We start from the raw sequence: 21,852 nt of genomic DNA on the forward strand, positions 1-21,852 counted from the left end.
AAGTATTTGTTAATGTTATGAAAGATTGAGAATGGGGGTTAATGAAAGGAAAAAGGAAAGATAAACCACTTGTAGTGTTGAATGAAACGATTGTTTTCGAGAAAAGTTCATACATATATAATTTTGTATAAACTGTCACATTACTACTCTAGTATGAGAATGAGTGTTCATGATCATAGCTATCTGTAAGTTGTTATTGTTGAGGATCATGCTGAGTTCCCTACTGGACTATATGTTCATCCCACGTTGTTGAATCTTTTTCAGGTGTTAAGCAGGTTGGGCTGCAAGATTTGGTTCTACTTATTTACTGGCCACGGGGCCTCAGTTATGTTGGCGGAATGCCATTGTTGTAAAAGGGTTACACCCTTCTTCTTGTACCTTAAGTGATGTAAGCCCAAGGGCAATTTATTATGTATGTTCATGTAATATATACTTTGCATACGAATGAGAGTACTGTTAATGATTCTACGGATTGGATGTACGAGTTTACTTCCGTATATTATCCTTGAAATTGAATTAAGTTAATGAATTTGGTAATGACTTCGAGTAATAAAAAGTGGGGCGTGACACTTGCCCTTTCTTGTTGGCCTCAAGGGTCGACACCAATCTGGGAAAGGTCGACCATTGTGTCCTGCAAAATCTGGGTTTAGTTGCTGAAATTAGTGTCGACACCTTAGGTCCAAGGGTCGACATCTTGTTTGTTGTCAGCATTTTCTTTTGTCAATTCTTCTTGAAGAGTCGACACCACTAACACAAAGGTTGACCCCTATGAGTCTTTTTCCAGATTTTAGTTCAGTTTTGTGCCCTATTTCTTGGGGATTTTGACTTGTTCTTTTGGGTTGACTTTGGGACTTTATTTCACTTTAACCTAGCACTATAAATAGGGCATTCACTTACCATTTTCTTCACTTCATCTTCTTTTTTCCCTCTGTAAACCGTGAACCACTCTTCTCTCTCTCTAAACTCACTTTTTTGCTCAAAGATTTTCAAATCTACTCACTTAAAAGCATCTCCTCACCTTGTTTCTTTGAGATTAAGTGTAGAGCTTGTCGAGGGCTTCGTTTTGATTGGAGCAAATCGTTGTTTCGTCACAATTAACTTTTGGGCTTTTCTTTCTTCTTCCTCTTCTAAGTTTGAGGTAGGGGTTCTCCGTACCCTCTTATGATTCTTAACTTAGTTATTTGATATTTCTAAAATAATATTGTGATTTTTGGAGATTTTGGACAAATCTAAGGTTTTGGTTAGAAATCAAAAGGAGGGGTTTTCAAATGGTTTGTTGAAAATGCTTGTAAAAAAGTGTGTATTGTTGATATATGATAAAATGATGAGTTTTTACCTTTGGAAATGATTTGTAAAGAAGAATAAGATTTTGCCCTACAAACCTCAATTGTTGATCTTGCAAAGATAATGGAAATGATGTTGGGTTTTTTGTAATTGGGATGATGTCCTTCTCTACTCAAAAATGGTTTTGAAAGAAAATGAGGTTTTGCTTTAAAACCATGGGTTTGACTTGTGTTAGGAAAGTATTATAGGATGATGTTGCTTTTGTAATATCCGCTCACGTCTTGATGATGGTGATGGAGGATATTGATGATGATGATGGAGTTAGATATGTTATATCACTCACATATTGGAAATGATAATAATGTATATTGTTATTGAAACCTTTCTATTTATTAAAGATATCTGTTTTGGGTTATCGGTGGAGGATAACTATGAGTGCTGCAGAAATTGCATGAGAATTAGGTGAACTAAAACTAATTTCTCATCCATGTGCGTTGAACATTGTTTCTTATTTAATACATTGAAAATGTATATGATTTTGAGAAAAATGGGTAAACGTGGGAAATAGGTGTGTATCACTAAATCAAGTTGGCTTGTGTGTCTTGAGTGAAAGTCTCGAAAAACGCGCGTATACATAGGTGTCGCGTTATTGTTCAATTAACGACAAACAGGTGCCATGGATGGTGAAGTATCGACTTGAAAATTCCAATATTAAAAGGGGGGTTACGTATTGTAAAATGAAGGGGTATCTGAAGTATTCTACGAGTGACATGCCAGAAGATTCGCAAATGAGGGCCCCCTCTATTGTTGTGTTATCTAAAAAATATACTAATGATAATGTTGATGTCTGGCATTGTCCTCCAACGAAGGCCATTCCGATTCTGACACGGACTAAGTCTGTTGGTTTACCGGAGAGGCGAAGAGATTTGTTGTTAGGAGGTTTTGGGGAAAGTGGTTCAGTGATTCATGAACGCAGAGGTCGTCTGAGTTTGTCAGAGATTGATGTACGCAGAGGTGGTGATGAATCTAGTGATGTTGATCCTGGTCCGTCGATTTCAGAGGTTGGTGTTAGCAAAGAGTTGGTTGATCGTAGAGGATCAGTTGTTATGGATGCAGCAAAATTTTCTAATGTTTTACGAAATGTAATCATCAGTGTAAAAAATAGTGATGTGACTCAAGATGTAATAGTGGATGATAAGGGAAATTTAGTAAGTAAATAAAACTTTGAGTGGTTTCATAAATAAAATTAATAAAATTTTTCATTAATCATGACAGTGGTTACATTAACATCAAACCATTCTCTCATTTTTGGGGACATTGCATCTAACCAACTACTGTCCCCATTTGTTAATAAAATACAAGGAATTCCTCCTCTAATAGTGAGATCTGGTTGGAACTTAACAAATACATGGAAATCTCTCTGGCAGCCTACTAAATTCTTCATTAATTCGGTAGGGACTGTCGAATATTTGATGTCATCTATGACGTTGTAGACGGCGTCTTGGTCGTAATCCTTGAAGCTTATTCTGACCACTTAACTTACAGAAAGGGGGCGAGTTCGTCGAATGGGGAGAATTTTCATCTAAGGAGAAAAGTCCTTAGAAAAACAGAGACGAACTCTGGAGGGGAATACTTGGCGAAGCATGAAGGTGAGGGTTTCCATCTTCATGGAGCTCCCTTGCGACAAGTATGTAATATGGCTGACAGGCTAGTTGGAGGAGAGATTGGAGGAGTTCTAAGAGTTGTTCTTTTGGGCATGGGCATTGTGGGTAGGTGAGAAAGACATTCTTGGCATAAAAATGGAAAGAGGATTGGCGAGGCATTATTTAGCTTATTTAGTGATTAACACTTAACTTACACCAGTGTGAATGTTGTTTGTCGAGGCTTTATATAGGGGGAGGTCACACCAGCTGGGGGGGGGGGGCGCTATATATAATATTACTAGCGCCCCCCTGTTGAAATTGTACTCGATAGGCAATTTCATCCGTCGATGGACGTACGGATGGTGACGTGTAAGGCTGAGATTAAATCCGTACTCACACCAAATAGTAATCACTATTTGGTGTGAGTGGTGTGAGTGGACGTGGCCGGATCCTGTCCACCCATGTGTCACGATCGTGGTGTTTTTGCTTGGAAATAAAGCAAAGGTGCACAAAATTCCACGTGAATGAACAGTAATGGGCGGGAATTCAAATTTTAAAAACTCCACTCTCCTCCAACTAGCCTGTCAGCCATATTACATACTTGTCGCAAGGGAGCTCCATGAAGATGGAAACCCTCACCTTCATGCCATGGTTCAATGCACGAAGAAGATCCAAACCTTCAACCCGAGATTTTTCGATCTCACTGGAACCAATGGGAGGATCTACCATCCAAATATAGAAAAACTCCACTCGCCAACAGCAAGTCGACGGTATATACAGAAAGGGGGCGAGTTCGTCGAATGGGGAGAATTTTCATCTAAGGGGAAAAGTCCTTCGAAAAACAGAGACGAACTCTGGAGGGGAATACTTGGCGAAGCAGAAACGGAGGAACAATTCTTTGCTCTCTGTAAAGAAAGATGTCCCACCGATTACGTCACAAAATACCCCTAATTAAAAACATTTTCCAGGGATCATTTCAAAAGAGAGAGACCCCCATATACTGTCCCCATTTGTTAATAAAATACAAAGAATTCCTCCTCTAATAGTCAGAGAATGGTTTGATGTTAATGTAACCACTGTCATGATTAATGAAAAATTTTATTAATTTTATTTATGAAGCCACTCAAAGTTTTATTTACTTACTACATTTCCCTTATCATCCACTATTATATCTTGAGTCACATCACTATTTTTTACACTGATGATTACATTTCGTAAAACATTAGAAAATTCTGCTGCATCCATAACAACTGATCCTCTACGATCAACTTCCTCTTTGCTAACACCAATCTCTGAAATCGACGGACCAGGATCAACATCACTAGATTCATCACCACCTCTGCGTACATCAATCTCTGACAAACTCAGACGACCTCTGCGTTCATGAATCACTGAACCACTTTCCCCAAAACCTCCTAACAACAAATCTCTTCGCCTCTCCGGTAAACCAACAGACTTAGTCCGTGTCAGAATCGGAATGGCCTTCGTTGGAGGACAATGCCAGACATCAACATTATCATTAGTATATTTTTTAGATAACATAACAATAGAGGGGGCCCTCATTTGCGAATCTTCTGGCATGTCACTCGTAGAATACTTCAGATACCCCTTCATTTTACAATACGTAACCCCCCTTTTAATATTGGAATTTTCAAGTCGATACTTCACCATCCATGGCACCTGTTTGTCGTTAATTGAACAATAACCATTCCCATAATAGACTAACTCGCATTGACAATCTATTGGGAAAATAAACCATGCCTGCAAACTGTCATTACCGTCTAACCTCCGATCATAAACATTTACTCTGACCAACCCACTTGCATTGGGTGCGCAAAGGGGGGAATATTTTATCAATATTTTATCAACCTTAATACTTTTTTGTTTGTATCTTAACCTCAATTGAGAAAATAAATTAGGCAACGCAAGTTCAATACAACTGAAATCACTTGCCGAAACACCTTCAACAACCCTAGTTTTTATATCGTCCACCTCCATTAACCTGAACATTAAAAATAAAAATACATCAAATTACAATTCTAAACAGTTTTAAAGTACATTTGACTCCTTAAAGTAATTTTGCATTCCTTTCCACTAACAGTAGCAGCCACTAAATATATGGCACCCTTTTGAATGCTTCCAACATTTCCCAACAGCGTATCTTTGTAGTCCGTCCAAACATCGACTGGGAAGAACCGGTCTACAACTTCTATCCCGTGACGAACGTACTCTTTGTCCTTGCCACCAACGAGCTTGAATCTCATTTTCGTTAGCATCCGAAAACGTTCGGACTGGTCAGGATCAACAATCCAGGTCTCAGGATTACCCTCGCCAACTCCAATAAATATCTTGTCAGGTGTAGGGACGGAATCTGACGGACTATTATCACTGATGACAAAAAACAACACGTGGTGGACCACAACTTCGTCCTTAGCATCCTGTCCCAATTGAACATTACCAATGAATTTGATACCCTTAACCACGATCTTGTCTGATTGACGGTCAGATCTCTTATTACCCAACTCAATACCATTAAGTAATCTCGCCACGCCTTTATTATCAAACTTAACGTCCCTTAATTGTTCATCGTATAGCTGTAATTTCCTTACTCCCCTCTTAGTCTTCTTAATAAATCAGGGAATATTCTGAACGTACCGTCTGATTCCCACGGATGAAATATCCGTAAAATGGCAATAGTAGCGCTTGTATAGGCTACGTTTACATGGGTACCGTTTGACAGTTTTCCGCAGACGAAATATCCGTAAAAGGTTGTACTGGTTTGAGATTTCCCCCTTATTTTCTACTGTAAAAGGGCATGAATTAAGAATTGTGATAGAAACTGAGCATGGCATGGTTTTTGGAAAATAAATGTAAAACGTTTTGACATAGGCATTGCATGTGCATCTCACCCTTATATCTTTGTTTAGATTCATATATTGTATTGGATTATTTGTACTAGGCATTGGCTCACCCTATATGGGAAAACCGTTTTCAAGTGCTGGTGAGATGCCTCCGCCAAGGCAGTAGCTTGGGAGGATTGGAGCAAAAGCTTCATTTTGTTTATCTGTTGTAATTATTTTGTACAAGCCTAGGGCTTTATCTGTATTGGATTTAAATCTATTTTGATGTAACCAAGTGCAATCTTGGAAAGTTGTAACCTTCAAGGCATTTCGATTATATGTTTAACTTCTATTTCATATTTTGTTGTTGACACATGCTATAGATTCAAGATTAAGACTTATGAATATATATTCGTATGTGCCACCCTTTAGTACAACTGAGTTTTATGTAATGGAAGGATATTATACTCTGATTTATTTGGTTATTTACTTATCATCGTGGATGATTCATTTTATTACTTTCGGGGGGATACAGTAGTCAAATTATCAGAAAAAATTATATATATTAGAAGTTTTGATTGAAAGTTTAGGAGAAAGGAAAAATAATTATTATTGACTTCATAATATATTACTCTTCCAGTCATTTTTATCTGGTAATATCATAACCCTAAAAATAAAACAAAGAAAATAGATTTGTGTGCAGCTGAAATTGATTGAATGGTGGGTATATCATTAAGTGTAGTCAAATTATTAGAAAAATTTATAAATATTAGAAGTTTTGATCAAAAGTTTAGGACAAAAAAATAATTGTTATTGACTTCACAATATATTACTCATCTAGTCATTTTTTATCTATATCATAACCCTAAAAATAAAACAATAAAAGTAGATTTGTGTGTAGTTGAAATTGATTGAATGGTAGATATATCATTAAGTGTAGTCAAATTATTAGAAAAATTTATATATATTAGAAGCTTTGATTGAAGGTTTAGAACAAAGGAAAAATAATTATTATGCACTTCATAATATATTACTCTTCCTGTTTTTTTTTCTTTGGTAATATCATAACTCTAAAAATAAAACAAAGAAAATTAATTTATATGTAACTGAAATTGATTGAATGGTAGGTGTATCATTAAGTTATTTTACCGCCTAAATAAATCGAACCGCCACATGGGTGCATATAGATTTTTTTTTTTTAATTTCAACATGGGTGCACTAACGATGTATATCATTTTAAATTTGATTTCAAGACTTCGTTTATTATAAGTAATAATAACAAATTTGATTTCAAGACTTTTTGTTTGTTATAAGTTATAATAACGGTGTTGCATGATTCTAAAAAAATATAAAAACCTAAAAATGAAAAAAATAAATGAAATTGACAGGTCAACAAATCTGATCAATTCAATTCACCAGACTAATAAACTATTTTTATATCAAAATAAATAAAAGAAAAGAAAGAAAGCTACGTGGTTAATCTATTAGAAATTTTATAATACACACCTTATTTTGAAGTATCTATCATATAACTCAGTTTTGATTTTTGTAATATTTAATCATGACTAATTGTGATATTAGTTATGACTCATTATGATTATTATTTTGGTTATAATTTAAAAGATTTTTGATTATATTTTATGTAGTGTTTGGTTATGACTTATTATTATTATTTTTTTAAGTTATGATTGAAATTTTTTTAGTTATAACTTTATAGTAATTAACTTGTATATTATGTACACCCTTTTAAGAGCGTGTATTTTCTAAAATGATCCAGTGATCTACTTCTTCATCATAAATCTTTGCAAATGTAACAATAATTTACTCCAATGTCCCCTTTTTTTTTTTTCTTTTTTTTTTATACTTGGATTTTGGGCCAATTTGCAGGCATTTCAATTAATTTTAAGATCTTGAAATTAAAAATTAGACAAACTTCCAACGACCTTAAAATAAGTCGAACATAAAGATTTTAAATTTCATTCTACCACTCCTTTGGATTTCCGCCGCCTCAAAAAATTGAAGAGTAGATGTAACGCCCTCAAAATAATGACATTGAACCCAACAATATAAACCTACACTTATATATAAAAGATCCACATTCTTCAATTCATTAGGGTATTTCATTACAAAAGGATTACATTTTGACAACAAAAGCAAATGCCCTACGGGCTTACAGCTTTCCAAGTTAACACTTGGTTACAAAAGAGGGTACTAACTCAATTACACAATAAGCCCTTGGCTTGAATTTACACGTAACACATCCAAAAGGAAATAAGACAACAAAAGTTTATCCGTCTCTAGCCTCCCAAGCTATGTCCTTGGAGGTGGCATGCTACCTGTACCTGAAAATGATGTTCCCATATAGGGTGAGCCACAGCCCAGTAGAAATATACTAAACCAACTATGAACAACGACTAAGAAATTAGCAACTGATAGATGGTCAACACTGACACTTCCATTTACATCTTATTACGTTTCCATGACGGTTAAGTCTAGGTTACAATTCACCTTCCATTTCTTATTCAACTTTGAGTTTGGAAACAAGGCTCAATACTCTGGCCAAAACATTTGATGGGATTATAGTTCATCACTAGAATATTTTTGAAATTTGAGGTGGATACACATCTTGGTGTTGTACCAATAACACATAAACTACTTCCATACTTCACAAACGATGATGACATACATTTTAGTGCTATATCAAATCAAACAAACTTTTCATTAGATAAGCATATGAGCTATATCACTACCACAACAGATAAGCATATGAGCTATATCAATACTTCAACAAATAAGCATATGAGCTATATTCAATACTACAACAGATAAGCATATGAGCTGTATCAACATTCCAATAGATAAGCATATGAGCTGTATCAACACTTCAATAGATAAGCATATGAGCTGTATCCAATACTACAATGGGTGAGCATATGAGCTGCATCCCTGGGTCCATCCCCCATCTTCCCTTAACCATTAACCATTAACCGGTTTAGAGGTACATCCCCCATCTTCTCCTAAATCGTGGAGTATATCCCCCATCTCCTCCCATACACAAATAATGCATATAAACACAGAATCACATACGCAATCAATCAATACATAAAGTTAATGTATTCTATCAATTGTCTACACATAATGCATATAAACACATTGGCCATATGCACAATCAACCAACACATAAAGTTAATGTATTCTATCAACCGTCATACTCTATGACACATCCAATTGATTAGTTTTAGTTTGCCTAATCATCATGCATTGTCTACAACAATCAACACTACCCTCCATCGGTAGCCCAAAGCAATTATTTCTAAGCAGGAAATAAATGCACTAATAGATAATATATCAACATTCTCAATTCAACTCCTCGTTTTCTTCAATTAATTATATGCATTAATTAATTAAACCAATAAGGGCAAATTACCATGATTCACAAAACAACCATAAGGTTCTATTTCCATCAATGTCCCAACATTAATCTCATTTCTCTATGCCTAACATACATATAGGTTTATATATCTAAAACCTCAACTTTTGTAAAATTACACAAAGGCCCAAACTTTCTCAAAATTACCCAACAACCCCCAACATATCAAAATGCTAAAATTCAAAGACAAAGCTCATAAGATGGAGTAGGTTATCCCTACCTCGAATGATGGGACTCAACGAAGGAGGTGAAGAAACGGAAATGCTCCAAATCCCGAAATTTTCAGATTAAAAGATAGCCCTCGACGATCAACACAACTTTTGTAAAGGCCCAAGCTGAGAAAACAACTCCTACTAGATCAATCCTAAGAGAGAAGTTAGGATTTTAGTGAGAGGAACTCTCAAAATAGCTTTTTGGAAAAGTAAGAGAGAGAAAGGATGTTGAAAAGTGAACAAAAAAGTCGGATCTCGGCTTTATATACAAGTCGCCCCGCTCGAGCGCCAAACTCCCCGCTCGAGCGTCACTCACAGATCCCCGCTCGAGCGTCCAATTCCCCGCTCGAGCGGCAGATGCACGTTCCCAGAACTTTCACAGACATGGTTCCCGTTCGAGCGTCAAACTCCCCGCTCGAGCGTCAGACACAAACTCCCGCTCGAGCGGCCAATCCTCTGCTCGAGCATCTACCGCTGCAGACGAAATACTGGATGGGTGATTTCCCCGCTCGAGCGTCAAAAGCGCAGCTCGAACGTGTAGACACCCCATTTTTGACCGTCCTCAAGACTTGGACGTCACCGTTTGAACACTCGGTGATTATCCATGTTTGTGTTCGTTTGGAGTTCCCGGAAGCCTCGGCCGTGCACTTCTTGAGCCGCGTGTTGTCTCGCATTCCATGCAACATGCATTTCACTTGCATCATTTGCATTTCAAAAAAAACAAACAAAAACATGCATTGTCATGCATACATTTTGCATTCCGGTCTAGGAGACCTTAAATCCTCTGAAGGTGCAATTCCTTCGGTGTTTGTCGTGCCCGAACGACTTTTCGGTGGTCTGGTAAAGCCACCTGTCTGTGCTTGCGATGAGTTCCTAGAAGACCAACTGGGACGGTGGAAACTAGAGTTCGAACGGCTTATGCCTAGAACGCAAAGGTTCGGGAGTTCCGAGACTAAAGTCTGGTTTAAATACCCAGAGGTTTACCCTCGGCTTGAAATCTGTATGGAAGCCCCATAGGTTGAGACGGCATGTCTACGCCTCAGTTCTGGATACTGAACCAACCTAGTATATCACCCTGTTGGTAAGATAGGGAAAGTTGCAATCATAGTCATTGCATCATAGTGCATTGTCATGCATTTGCATTGTAGTTTGCATGCATTCATTGCATCACCTTCCACCTATGGCTAGCGCCTTTCCAGGTTGAGCTTGGTCTGGTATGTGTCCTTACATTTCATGTTAAAACACAGTTCTGCATGTGTATCGCGCCGATTCCACGTTGATATGTTGGTTGAGGGTTGCGGCACCTTTTCTGTGTTACACATGGCTCGTACGTGTGCATGCCTTTCCTAGGCAAGATTTGGTCTGGCTTGTATGCCATATTCATTGTATCCATATCCATTCCATTGCATATTTGTAGATATTGCATTGTAGATTGCATGCATTCATTGCATCACCTTCCGCCTATGGCTTACGCCTTTCCAGGTTGAGCTTGGTCTGGTATGTGTCCTTACTTTTCATGTTAAAACACAGTTCTGTATGTGTATCGCGCCGATTCCACGTTGATATGTTGGTTGAGGGTTGCGGCACCTTTTCTGTGTTACACATGGCTCGTATGTATGCATGCCTTTCCTAAGCAAGATTTGGTTTGGCCTGCGTGCCATATTCATGTATTACATTGTAGTGTAATTTTTGCATCCGGCATTAGGATCATAGTCCTTTCTCCAGCGGGTCGTTTCCCCACTTATGTCAATTCCACCCAATACTTGTTCTTGCGTCTGTCTACAATACTCATAGTTCAGTTGACCGTTCTATGGTAGACAGACTTGTTATCTCCATCAATCTATTTGACATAGATGTGGTTTCGAACCACTCGTGATTGGATCACGATTCAAATGCTTTGCATGTAGCTTGCATTGTTTCAATTACATTGCATCTTCATTTGCATTATTTATACATTGTTTTGTATATATCGCATTTCGAGTACACCACATTTGCATTGTCATGCATGTTGCTAACCATATTGTACCTGTTAAGTTTGTTTTCTTTGCAGGCACGATATTGTATGTACGGTTCATTTGAAGCTGGTGTAACCAGACGAGCCGCACAGGTATTGTATCTCCCGAGTGAGACGTATTGAGAATTCCATAATTCTCTTACATCCTTTCTGCATTGTAGTGTAGTTTGGTATGCTAGCTTAAAATTGTCGCATGTTTGCTTCATTACAGCTTTCTTTGCATGATCATAAGTTATGCTCGGCTCTGTGCATTGTCTTGCATTTTGCCCCTGCCTCCGGGCGCATACCTTATTTGTATTGCATGCTTGTCTGAGTCTTCGGCCTTGTCAAAAATGGGTCGTCTTTGGGCTTTGACATTCACTCCCGTTATTGTTATGACTTTCGAGTTCTGTCAAAGAAGGGCAACTGTAGACACCCCATTTTTGACCGTCCTCAAGACTTGGACGTCACCGTTTGAACACTCGGTGATTATCCATGTTTGTGTTCGTTTGGAGTTCCCGGAAGCCTCGGCTCGCGCGCCTTGTCTCAGGATCTCCGAACTCGACCGTTTAGTGTCTGGTTTTGCACCAAACACTTGCATCTTGCCCTTGAGAGGCAAGGTGGGGCTTGTAGACCATTCCCACCCATCACCGGCAGTGGCTAGATGCCACCGGCTGGTTTTTGCTGCCACCGGCAATATAGTTTGCCGGCCGGCACTCTTTGTTGCCGGTCAGCACTATTTTGTGCCGGTCGGCACTTTGTTTGGCCAAGATGGCATTTTTTGCCGGCCGATTGCTGTTCATCTGCTTTTGCAGATATTTTTGGACAGCTGTATTGCTTTTGCTCCCCTCCATACACGTGTATGGAGGGATCTCCCTCTTGCAAAGCTTGTCTTGTAAGCTTTACAAGAGGCATATAGAGAGAAGCTCTCTCTAAGGCAAAGAGAGGAGCCTTTAGACATTTTTGAGGAGAGAAGACAGAGGAGAGCTCTGGTTTTCTAGGGTTAGGGTTAGACATACACAACCTATCTCTCTTTTCCTCTCATTTTGCATACTAGGTGTTTTGTGTCTCATTATTGCACACAAACACCTAGTGTTTCACCTTCCTCTTGGAGCTGAGGTTCTAAAGAGTGTGTCTTGAAGTTTTGGTCTTGGATTCAAGCTCAAGGAGGCCATTGGAGCATCTTTGTTGAAGAAGGCATCAAGGGTGAGAAACTAGTCCATTTTTTCCCCTTTTTTTGCATCAATTTTCTACTAGTCTTAGAGCTGTTTTTGTGATTATTGTATAACATAAAAAAGTTCTATTTTAAGCCCTCTTTATTGTTTATTAAGAGTGTTTTGTTGTTTGAGGGTTGTTGACCACCCTTAGGCCTCAAAAGGCCTCATTTTGAGCCATTTTGTGCTAGCTCCGGGATTTTGGTGTTGAGGTCTCTTCACCACTGAAATCTTGAGGGATTTCAGTGGTGAAGATGATGCTTTGAAGTCCCAAGAAGGAGAGGGCCACCCCCTCTCCTTGTTGTCCTTGAAAAGGGCATATTTTGGCCTCTTAAGGAAGCCTATGCTTGAGTGTGTGTTGAGCATGTTTGGTTTGTTTTTCATGCTTATATATCCATGATATAACATGATTTAAAGTTGGTTTTGGAACTCCATGCATGTTTATCATAGTTGCCTTGTAATGCCATGTTTATGCCTTAATGTGCCTTAGGTTGTTAGCCTTAGTTGGAGCATGTTTTAGGCTTGTATTTGTGAAGTTTATGTGCTTATTTTGACATGTTTTAGCTCTGTCCATAGTCGTTTGGGTTGATCTTTGCATGCATTATATAGCTCTTTTGTATTTGGGCTTGTTGGCCTTGAGTATGTGCATGTGTAGCATGCCATCTTTGCATTGTTTTGATGATTTGGAATCATCCTACATGCTATTTCAGTCCCATTTCCGTGCTTGTTGGATTGCCTTGCATATCTCTTTAATGCTTTGAAAGCATGTGTTGCAATGCTCCATGTTTTGGCCATGGTGTATGCCTTTGTATTTGGGCCACTTAGATGCCATCTAAGGAGTCCTTTGGCCTTGTTTTAACATGCTAAAAACCTGTTTTTGGTCGCTTAATGCATGCCATGTTTGGTCATGTTAAGTGTAGTTCAATGCCTTATTGATTTGCTTTGAACACTTGGACTATTCGTTGCATGTTTTGGCTTGATTTGTTGCTTGGTTTGGCACCATCCTAACATGATTTCAATGCTTATGTTGCATGCTAATTGCTCTTGTTTATCCCTTTCAAGTGTGCTTGAGGGTTGTTTAAATTGTGCCCAAGTGTAGGCCTTCCATCATGTGTATGTGTGCATGTGTTTTGGCTACTGTTTTAGGCCTTTTTAGAGTTGCCTAATTCATGTATAAGTCCATCTTGCCATCCATTTGCATGTTTGCTTGTAAGCTTTGCATGATTACATTGCATTGTTCATGTTGCATGATAGCTAATATGCTTAGGTTGCATTGCATCAACATGCATTCCTTGTCCCTTGATTTGGGTGATAAGGATTGGGAGTTTGTTTGATTGATTTGCATTGCATTTGAAATCAAAGTTGCATACTTGGTTCTTTGGGCTATCATGCATGGAAATGCGTGATTGGTGGTCCGAGAACCGAGGCACATGTCCCTTTGAGTCATTACAATGATAAGAGACATGGTTGGTGCATACATGCCTTGAAATGTGCTACCATGCTTTGTTTTGCCCTCTGTTGCTGTGAGTTGCAGGTTCTGCAGGAATACTCTGCCGACCGGCAGTGTAATGTGCCGACCGGCACTATTTTCTCTGCCGACAGCTTCAACTTTGTGCCGATGGCCATACAACACTGCCGGTGGAAATTTCATCTAGCCGGTGATGATCCCCTCTGTCCAAGGATGTAGTCCTGAGGTTTTGACAACCTCCAGAGGAGGAAAGGAAGGAAAACAGAGGCAGCTTGCGCATGGTGGCACGCTTCCCGAGGCGTTTTCCTGCTTTAATTAATTAGTTAATTTGTAAATTAGTTAATTTGTAATATTAATTAGCTTGCGTAGTTAATTAATTTGTAATATTTATTCAGTCCCTCCGAGCGAGGGTAAACCTGTAATAAGTGTGCGTGAGTGTGTGTATGTCTTCCAACCTCACGTCTTTGTTCCCTTTTATTTACCTGCTTATGATGGTAGATTAGGGCACGTTTAATTTAGCATACCTTATGCTATGCATGCGTGCATCCATGCATTCGTATTACATGCATTAGGCTCGGTACATCACGCTAACTGCATCAGTACTTCAATTCCGAACTGAATACGTGATAATTGTGCATTTTCACATGACATGTTTAGGATAGCCGAGCCTATTCTAGCAATGCTTTGTATGCGATGCATTAGGCACTTAACATGGACTTGGATCATGCATGTTTGCTAACAAGTTCTTTGTTTTGGCACGGAGTACTATGTAAGTATTTCCGCTTCAGCATATCACATGAGTGTGAATATTGCCATGACAGCATGCTTAACATGTGGCTAGATGCTTATGTGTTAAATTGTTTTGAATGCCTGTGGGTGAAGGTTGGATTGTTTGAGTTGGAAAAACTCGTTGAAATCCGCGTTTTAGCCTACTTGCGAGTAGCAAATTCCAAAGCATTTTCAAACCGAACGGATATGCAATGTTTATTTCCAAATTAGGCGATTTGGTCTATACTTGTTTGCTGCGTGCATAACATAGTAATTCTAGGCTAATAATTGGAATAAGAACACATAAAGTTTTCAAAAACGGATATCACGGTTAGTAGAGGCCGGTCTTCGGACCGGGCGAAAAGGGGTGCTCATAGCTGACCTTCCCCGATCGTACCCAAGCTCCCGAGCCGAGACAACTCCGGTGATGACGGACATGTGGCCTTCGGCACCGAGTCAGGGTTTCCTAAATTCTCCCATTTTAAAATATTTAGGTGGCGACTCTGTATCTGGCAAAGCAGTCCATGTTTGGCACTACTTTTTCAAAAATTTGTTTCTCAAAACGATTTGCCAGATTTGGACTCTTTGGTTCAGATTAAGAACCGTGACACAAATCGAGTCCGAACTGTAGCACGAGGTCCCACGCGGGCGCTGTTACAGTTTCTGGCGACTCTGCTGGGGATTTTTAGAGAGTTTGACTCGAACTCGTGATATCTTGTTTTGACTTCATTTATATGTTTCTTTGCATTGCATGTGCATTGGTGCGCCTAGGAACACAGTGTTTGCCATCTGCCATTCCTGAACGGTTTGCCGGAGGCTTGCCTTGTCAAGGCATGTCCATAAGGCTGACCGGCTATGGGCTCTGACAGTATGGGAACACAAACCCCGGTTTTACCAGGGCATCCCTTTTTGACCATTCGACCTAGTGCATATTCGGATCCGTAGTGACCATTCCAAACTAGGACAGGTTGCTTACCCGATGCTAAGTTGTTTGAAACCGCTGTGTGCGTAGTGAAACCCTAGTTCCTGACAAAATAGGACAGGGAAACCCTACCCCAACATAGGGGTGTTTTGTTCTCTTTACTTGTTATGTGCTTTTAGAGTGTTGCTCTACAGGAACGCACATGTCAGTTTGCAAGTTTGAGTATCAAACCTGGGGACACCAGTATCAGTATCAGTTGTGAGAATCAGTTATCCGCGGGTATCGGTTCAGTTTTCGGGAACAGTGACTTCTGGGAACAGTGATCAGCAGTAGGGTACAATTGTTTGGCTACACCCGTGTTTGATCAGTTTGGGCTGAAATGCTGTCTATTTCTCTTTCAGTTCAAAGAGTTGTAGAGTTGATACAGAACAACCAGTGTCTCCCCCTTGCTGAGGCAGGATTTATGGCGGCGCCAAGTTCAGAAGAGATTGTGGTTATGACGGCTGTGTCGGAGCAGGGAACCACTCCGCAGAATGAGGCCAGCATCAGTATGTCATATCCGCCCAGGTTGCCCGTTGTGCACCCGGTCTGGGCTCCCCAGTTATACCAGGCTCGTGAGCCCACCACCTTCGAATTGATGGGGATGATAGGCGATCTCCAAAAGGTCTGTGGCAGACCTCGCCTATGGAATGTCGGCTTCACCGCCAGCGGCGCCGTATGCCGGGAATTTTGTACCACAGGAGCCCCCGCTACTGGGGCGGATTGTGATAGAGCTCAGCCAGCCAGAGGTGGCTTCCGGCTATAGCCACGACACGCCACTATCAACCCCAACCCTTGATCAGGCTGAGGCCAAAGGAAAAGACAAGGCGAAGGTAGACGCCGACCCTATTGAACAACTGCTGTGGGCAGTCGAGGCTCTGAAAGTTAGAGGGATGAACAAGCAACAAACGTCTGCAATAGTGACCAAAGCTGTGGATGATGCTTTCCCCACTCCGATCAAAGGCAGTTCAAGCCAGACAGAAAACCGGGATGGGCCCCGTCATGCCCCGACAGTTCCAGTAGTTCCCAACCCTGCACCGGGGAAGGTTCAAAAAGCCAAGGCAGCGCCAGCTGATCCTTTCGCCAGCGCATCTGGCAAGAATCCTCAAACTGCAAAGTACCTGCCCCGAGGGCGCAGGGTCTTTCACGACCTCCACATGCCTTTGTCTAGGGCATTGCTGATATTGGCGAAGAATGGGCATCTTAAGCCTTTGGAGTCCCGGCCACTCCCGAAGAATCTCCCCACCACTCATGATGCTACCTTGTACTGCGCGTACCATCAACAGTCCGGTCACAGTACCGATGGATGTTCCCGCCTTCGTCATGAAGTGCAGGATTTGATTGATAACAAGGTTATCCTACCACCCACCTCAGGCAAGCCCGTCACCACTCAGTTGTTGGATTTCGAGGGCTCAGATACTGCGAGTATGTAAAGTGAACCGCCTGCGGGCAACATTTGGTACATTTTGGATGAAACGTCTGGCACGCATTTTTGAGCATCGGTGAAACCGAGTTTTGTAAATCTTGGCTTGGATGTCGAGTCAGTCTTTTGTTTTGAGTCTGTCTCTTTATCTTGAGTCAGTCTTTTTTGCTTAAGGGTCTGTCTGATTGTATCGAGTCAGTCCCCGTTGTATATAATACCAGGTGATTCTGGGGTTGTTGCCTCGAACACCATTTTGTTTTGTAATTATTATCTGTTTTTGTTTTGAGTCTGTTTCTGCCGAGGGGCCAGTTACACTAACAAAGCCGATCAAAACAGCTGTTGCTATCTCAACTTCATGCCTGTTTTCAGCATAAGTGCCGGAGAATTTGAATGGGCTGACAGTACATCTCGCCTGCTCTCCTCCACGCCAAACTCATTGCATTAACCTAAGTTTTCCAAAAACAAACTTTTGAACACTGCGGTGATGAAAACGAAGAGGAAGGAAATTCCTCGGGTTTTGTAAAATTTTGATCATTTTGAGAGAAAGAGAGGCGTGCTAAGCCTTTTTATGAATGAAATCATGCTTGTCGGCGTGAGTACTGAGAAGGACCCTGGCCTGATCCAGATTGGTTCCACACTATCTTCGGCGCGAGCGATTCGTCGCTTTCCTAAAAACTTTCAAAAGCAAATGTTTTACGCAGCCCTGCGAAGACCTGTGTGGAATCGTTCTTGAGATTGCGCAGCCTAGGATCGCTCTCAGCCTCAAGATTCAACCTATTTGTTTTCCGAGTTTGAACCCGTTCAGAATGTTCAGAAAGTTCAACGGACAAACGCCATGAAGGTCTGTATGGCCAGTTTCGAGCAGCCCTCGAGTAAGAGGCACCAAAGCCGAATCAGAAGGAGTAGATCTCGTCGGAAGAAGCTCGTGGAGCAACCATGATGGATTCTTCTGCAAATCAGTGCAACAGCCGTTCTCCTAGACACAGAGAGGCTTCAATTTCAAAATAACCATTTGGCATGGACTTGCTACACTTTTACCCTTTGAGAGGCTCGCTGGGCCGAAAACCCAAAAGGGCGACCCAGGCAAAAGTTAGAGCAAGAGAAAAATACAAAAAAAAGAGACAAAAGATACAAAAAAAAGAAGAAAAAAAAAAAGAAGAAAAGAAAAAAAAGAAATGAAAAAAAGAAATAGAAAATGAAAAGAAGCTCGCAAGGTCGAAAACCCGCATTGGGCACCTTGGCAAAAGTGAGAGCCAAACAAAGTGAAGGTTAAAATACCCGAGTGGACCTTAACCGGAACTACGTAAGGCTTGATTCCCATGTTTGGGATACGTAGGCAACTTCATCATGAAGTCCAGCCCCCAACGCTTTCATAAGCGTCTCAGTCCATGCAATGGTTTCGATTTCATCTCAAAGTCCAGTGGCCAACACCCTTCAAGGTGATTGTGTCCATATATGTGTTGTGACCGTCTTCGTCATCGCTGTGTCCAAGAACTCGACCACCGCCGATGAAGACTGTCTGCGGACTGCTGCGGCACCATCCCAAACAAGGGGCAACTTTCCGTTGCCGCGAGCCGCCATTCAAACTAGGGGCAACTTTCCGTTGCCTCCCACCCCCTTTAAACCAGGGGCAATTTTCCATTGCCTCCGATCCGAGGTTGCGCATCTCGAAGGGTAAGCTCCATGCTTGTTGAGCATCAGCTGTTTGAAAAATAGTTTTTGAAAATTTTTACTGAGGTTGACTATTTTCTCGAAAACTTTTCCATTTTCCAAAATCGAACCATTGTCTTGGACCCAAAAAAGGAAAATTTTCAGTGCTCATAGCCTGACTTGCATGTTTTTTCAAATCAAAAATCGAACAAGTACGTTAATCCGACTCTCATTTTGATCAAAATTGTTTTAGTAGAAAGCAAAAACAAAGAATGGTTAAAATGATGAACTAGGGGCATAGTTGAGTCAGGCGCTCTGTTTGCCCCGTCATCGACGTACTTGCCAGAAGAGCACTCTGCCCGCCGGAAGAATAGCCGTGAGCTAACGATGTTGAGCATGAACCCACAACTTCCTATTCATCCATCAATCACCCCGGGGAGGGATGGAAAATGAGAGATTGAAGAATAGAGAGGTGTAAGTTGAGAGAAAAGTGAGGAAAAGGGTTTTGAGAGAAAATCCGAGCTTGAGAGTCGAGTGATGTGAGGATCACAAATGAGAAAGGGTGGGAAAACAATACCCAGATTGAACTGGCTCCTCGTGGTCCGAGGTCTCCCATCTTCGTTTACGCGTCTGTGTGTCGTGTCTCTTTCATTCGACGGTCTCGTCTTTTGTTTTGAGTCTCTCCCGAGCATGTCTCGTTGTGTTTAGGTTGTGTACCTCTTTGTTTGAGTCCTCCTCGCTGTGTTCAATTTTGGGCTCGATATCCCGGTTTGAAGAACCCTCATTCGATTTCAAAAAAATCGCTTATGCTTAGAATGCTGCGCCATTCTCTACATTTGAACGCATTTCGACTCAAACCGGTTCCATCTTTGAGGTCCGTCCTGTCAGATTGGGCTGCTTGTTTGAGAATTTGCCGTGTGCAGAATGAATCGAATGCTGTGTTATGGGCTGTGTGCAGATTAATCCCCAATAGAGTAAGGGCTGTGTGTTCAAGAATCAGGCAGTGGGTTGCTTGGGTTATTTTGCTGTTGGCTGTTTAGTTATCTGATTATTACAGTGCAAGTGTTCAATTTTCAGACAACCAATCAATTTCGTTTACATTGAGGTGTAACATGATGAGATGCGATGCGATGCATGAAATGTGTAAATGTAAACACTTTTTCAGATAAAAAGTCTGTTTCATTTACTTGTCTTTTCGAATGTACAAGTTTTGGAAACAAAATCTGCCTGCGGCAGTACAAGGTAATCTATCTACCAACAAAAAGAAAAGTACAAAGAAGAAAAGATAGCAAAAATCTGCATCTATGTCCAGCGACCCCAAAGGCTGTCAGTCCGTCCTGGTCCTCTTCCTGGACGAAGGTCCAGGAGCATCATCAGCATCGTCGTCAGAGCCCGAGCTAGAACCGTCTCCGGTCTCCTCCTCCGATGACCCTGCCTCCGCCTCTGACTCCTCGTCGTCGTCGTCATCCGGGACTGGAGCTCGCGAGCTACTCCCGACGTGAGTACGCCCTCCCCTGGTACGGGGAAATATCCTGCCCTCCTCATCTCTCCCCCGAGCAGGGACAGAAGGTCTAGCTGGAGCACCTCCCGCCATGGGAATCTGGAAAGGAGGCTGAAAAGTACACAAAAAGGAAAATGCATCAGTATGCCGTGAGCAGTTTAACAGTGCAGAATGCAATGTGTGAGTACAATGTATGAATGCCGTGAGCAGTTTATCAGTGCAGAATGCAGTATGTGAGTACAGTGTATGAATGCCGTGAGCAGTTTATCAGTGCAGAGTACGGTGCAGAATGCAGTGTATGCAGTGTTCAGATACTGTGAGATCAGTGTATCGGGTGTTGTGCCGTGCATCAGATTATGTAAAGCAGTGTATGAATGGTTTGAGGCCAGTGTCAGAAGGACATACCGGTATGCTGTAGACGGCTAGGAGGTCAAATGTCCGCTGGAGCATCCCCATCATCGAGGCATTCATCGCCAACGACTGACGGGTGTACTCAGAAGAAGCCTGCAAAGGTATCAGATGCGTTAGTATTCTGTGGAATATGAAATAGACTGAGATGAATAACTGTACGAAGTGCAATGATACATACCGGCGGAAGGTCGGGGACGTCAATGAACTCGTGACCAGCCGGTGGAGGGGCGAAGGGGATCTGATAGGTCGACCCACCCTGCCCCTGGAAAGTCAGTACAGCGGGCAGGGCAGGCCAGCCAGCTCCTCGTCCTCCCCGCGCTCCGCCCCTGCCACGGACCCGGGCCCTCCTCGAAGACCCAGCCCCTGCTCCTGCTCCGGCCCCAGCCGCCGATGCCACAGGCCTGACCCCCTCTGCTCGACGGCCGCTCAAAGGTCGCATCAGGTACGTCCGCACGTACTCCTGATAGTCGCCGGTGCCTCGGAAGCCGGCCTCCTCCCAGCCGATGGAGTAATCATCCAGCTGCTCAGGGGTCAGCCCCTCGGTCTCCCTCATCTCTGCAGGAGGGTGAGCCGGGACTATCTGCTCAGGTAACCCGCGGGTCTGGCGTAGAAAACGCTCCCCCAGGTACCAAGCCCGACAGACCGGGCCCTCTAGCAAGATCCGGAAACGCGAGGTCTCCTCAGCACCAGGGAACCGACCCCGCATCGCCGACGGCAGCGAAGCCCATGGCCGCCATGTGATCTGAAAGTGACAGACAGTTTGTTATCTACTGTTATTGAAATATGCAGTGGGAAAGCGAAGCTAAACGAACTGAAAGTAAAGCATACCTCTGTGGGGGTGATGGTGTCGAAATATCGGCGGAAGAAGCCGAATGTCTCCCGTGGTCGCCGGGTGCATCTCCCGTCAAAGCGAATCGAGAACGGGACAGCCGGAGGAGGCTCCGCGACTGGTACGGGTGCAAGCCTAGGGAAGTAGGCGTAAACCCACAGCTGCAAAACAGATGTCAGTATGACTATCAGATAAAGCAGGATATACAGAATAAAGCAGAAATGG

At 41.7% G+C, this 21,852-nt stretch overlaps 1 protein-coding gene across 1 annotated transcript; it reads right to left on the reverse strand.

Moving 5' to 3' along the window:
• Window positions 1-20,043: 20,043 nt before the first annotated feature.
• On the reverse strand, window positions 20,044-21,536 carry LOC145820944 (uncharacterized). The gene is made up of 3 exons (XM_082917612.1): window positions 20,977-21,536; window positions 20,793-20,891; window positions 20,044-20,498 (listed from the first exon to the last, which is right to left on the reverse strand). Exons 1-3 carry the CDS (start codon window positions 21,502-21,504, stop codon window positions 20,214-20,216), a joined length of 912 nt encoding a protein of 303 aa, XP_082773738.1. The 5' UTR covers window positions 21,505-21,536; the 3' UTR covers window positions 20,044-20,213.
• Window positions 21,537-21,852: the final 316 nt, after the last annotated feature.

This window comes from Camellia sinensis, chromosome 3 (assembly GCF_055761805.1).
Source record: "Camellia sinensis isolate YWXY chromosome 3, ASM5576180v1, whole genome shotgun sequence".
NCBI lineage: Eukaryota > Viridiplantae > Streptophyta > Magnoliopsida > Ericales > Theaceae > Camellia > Camellia sinensis.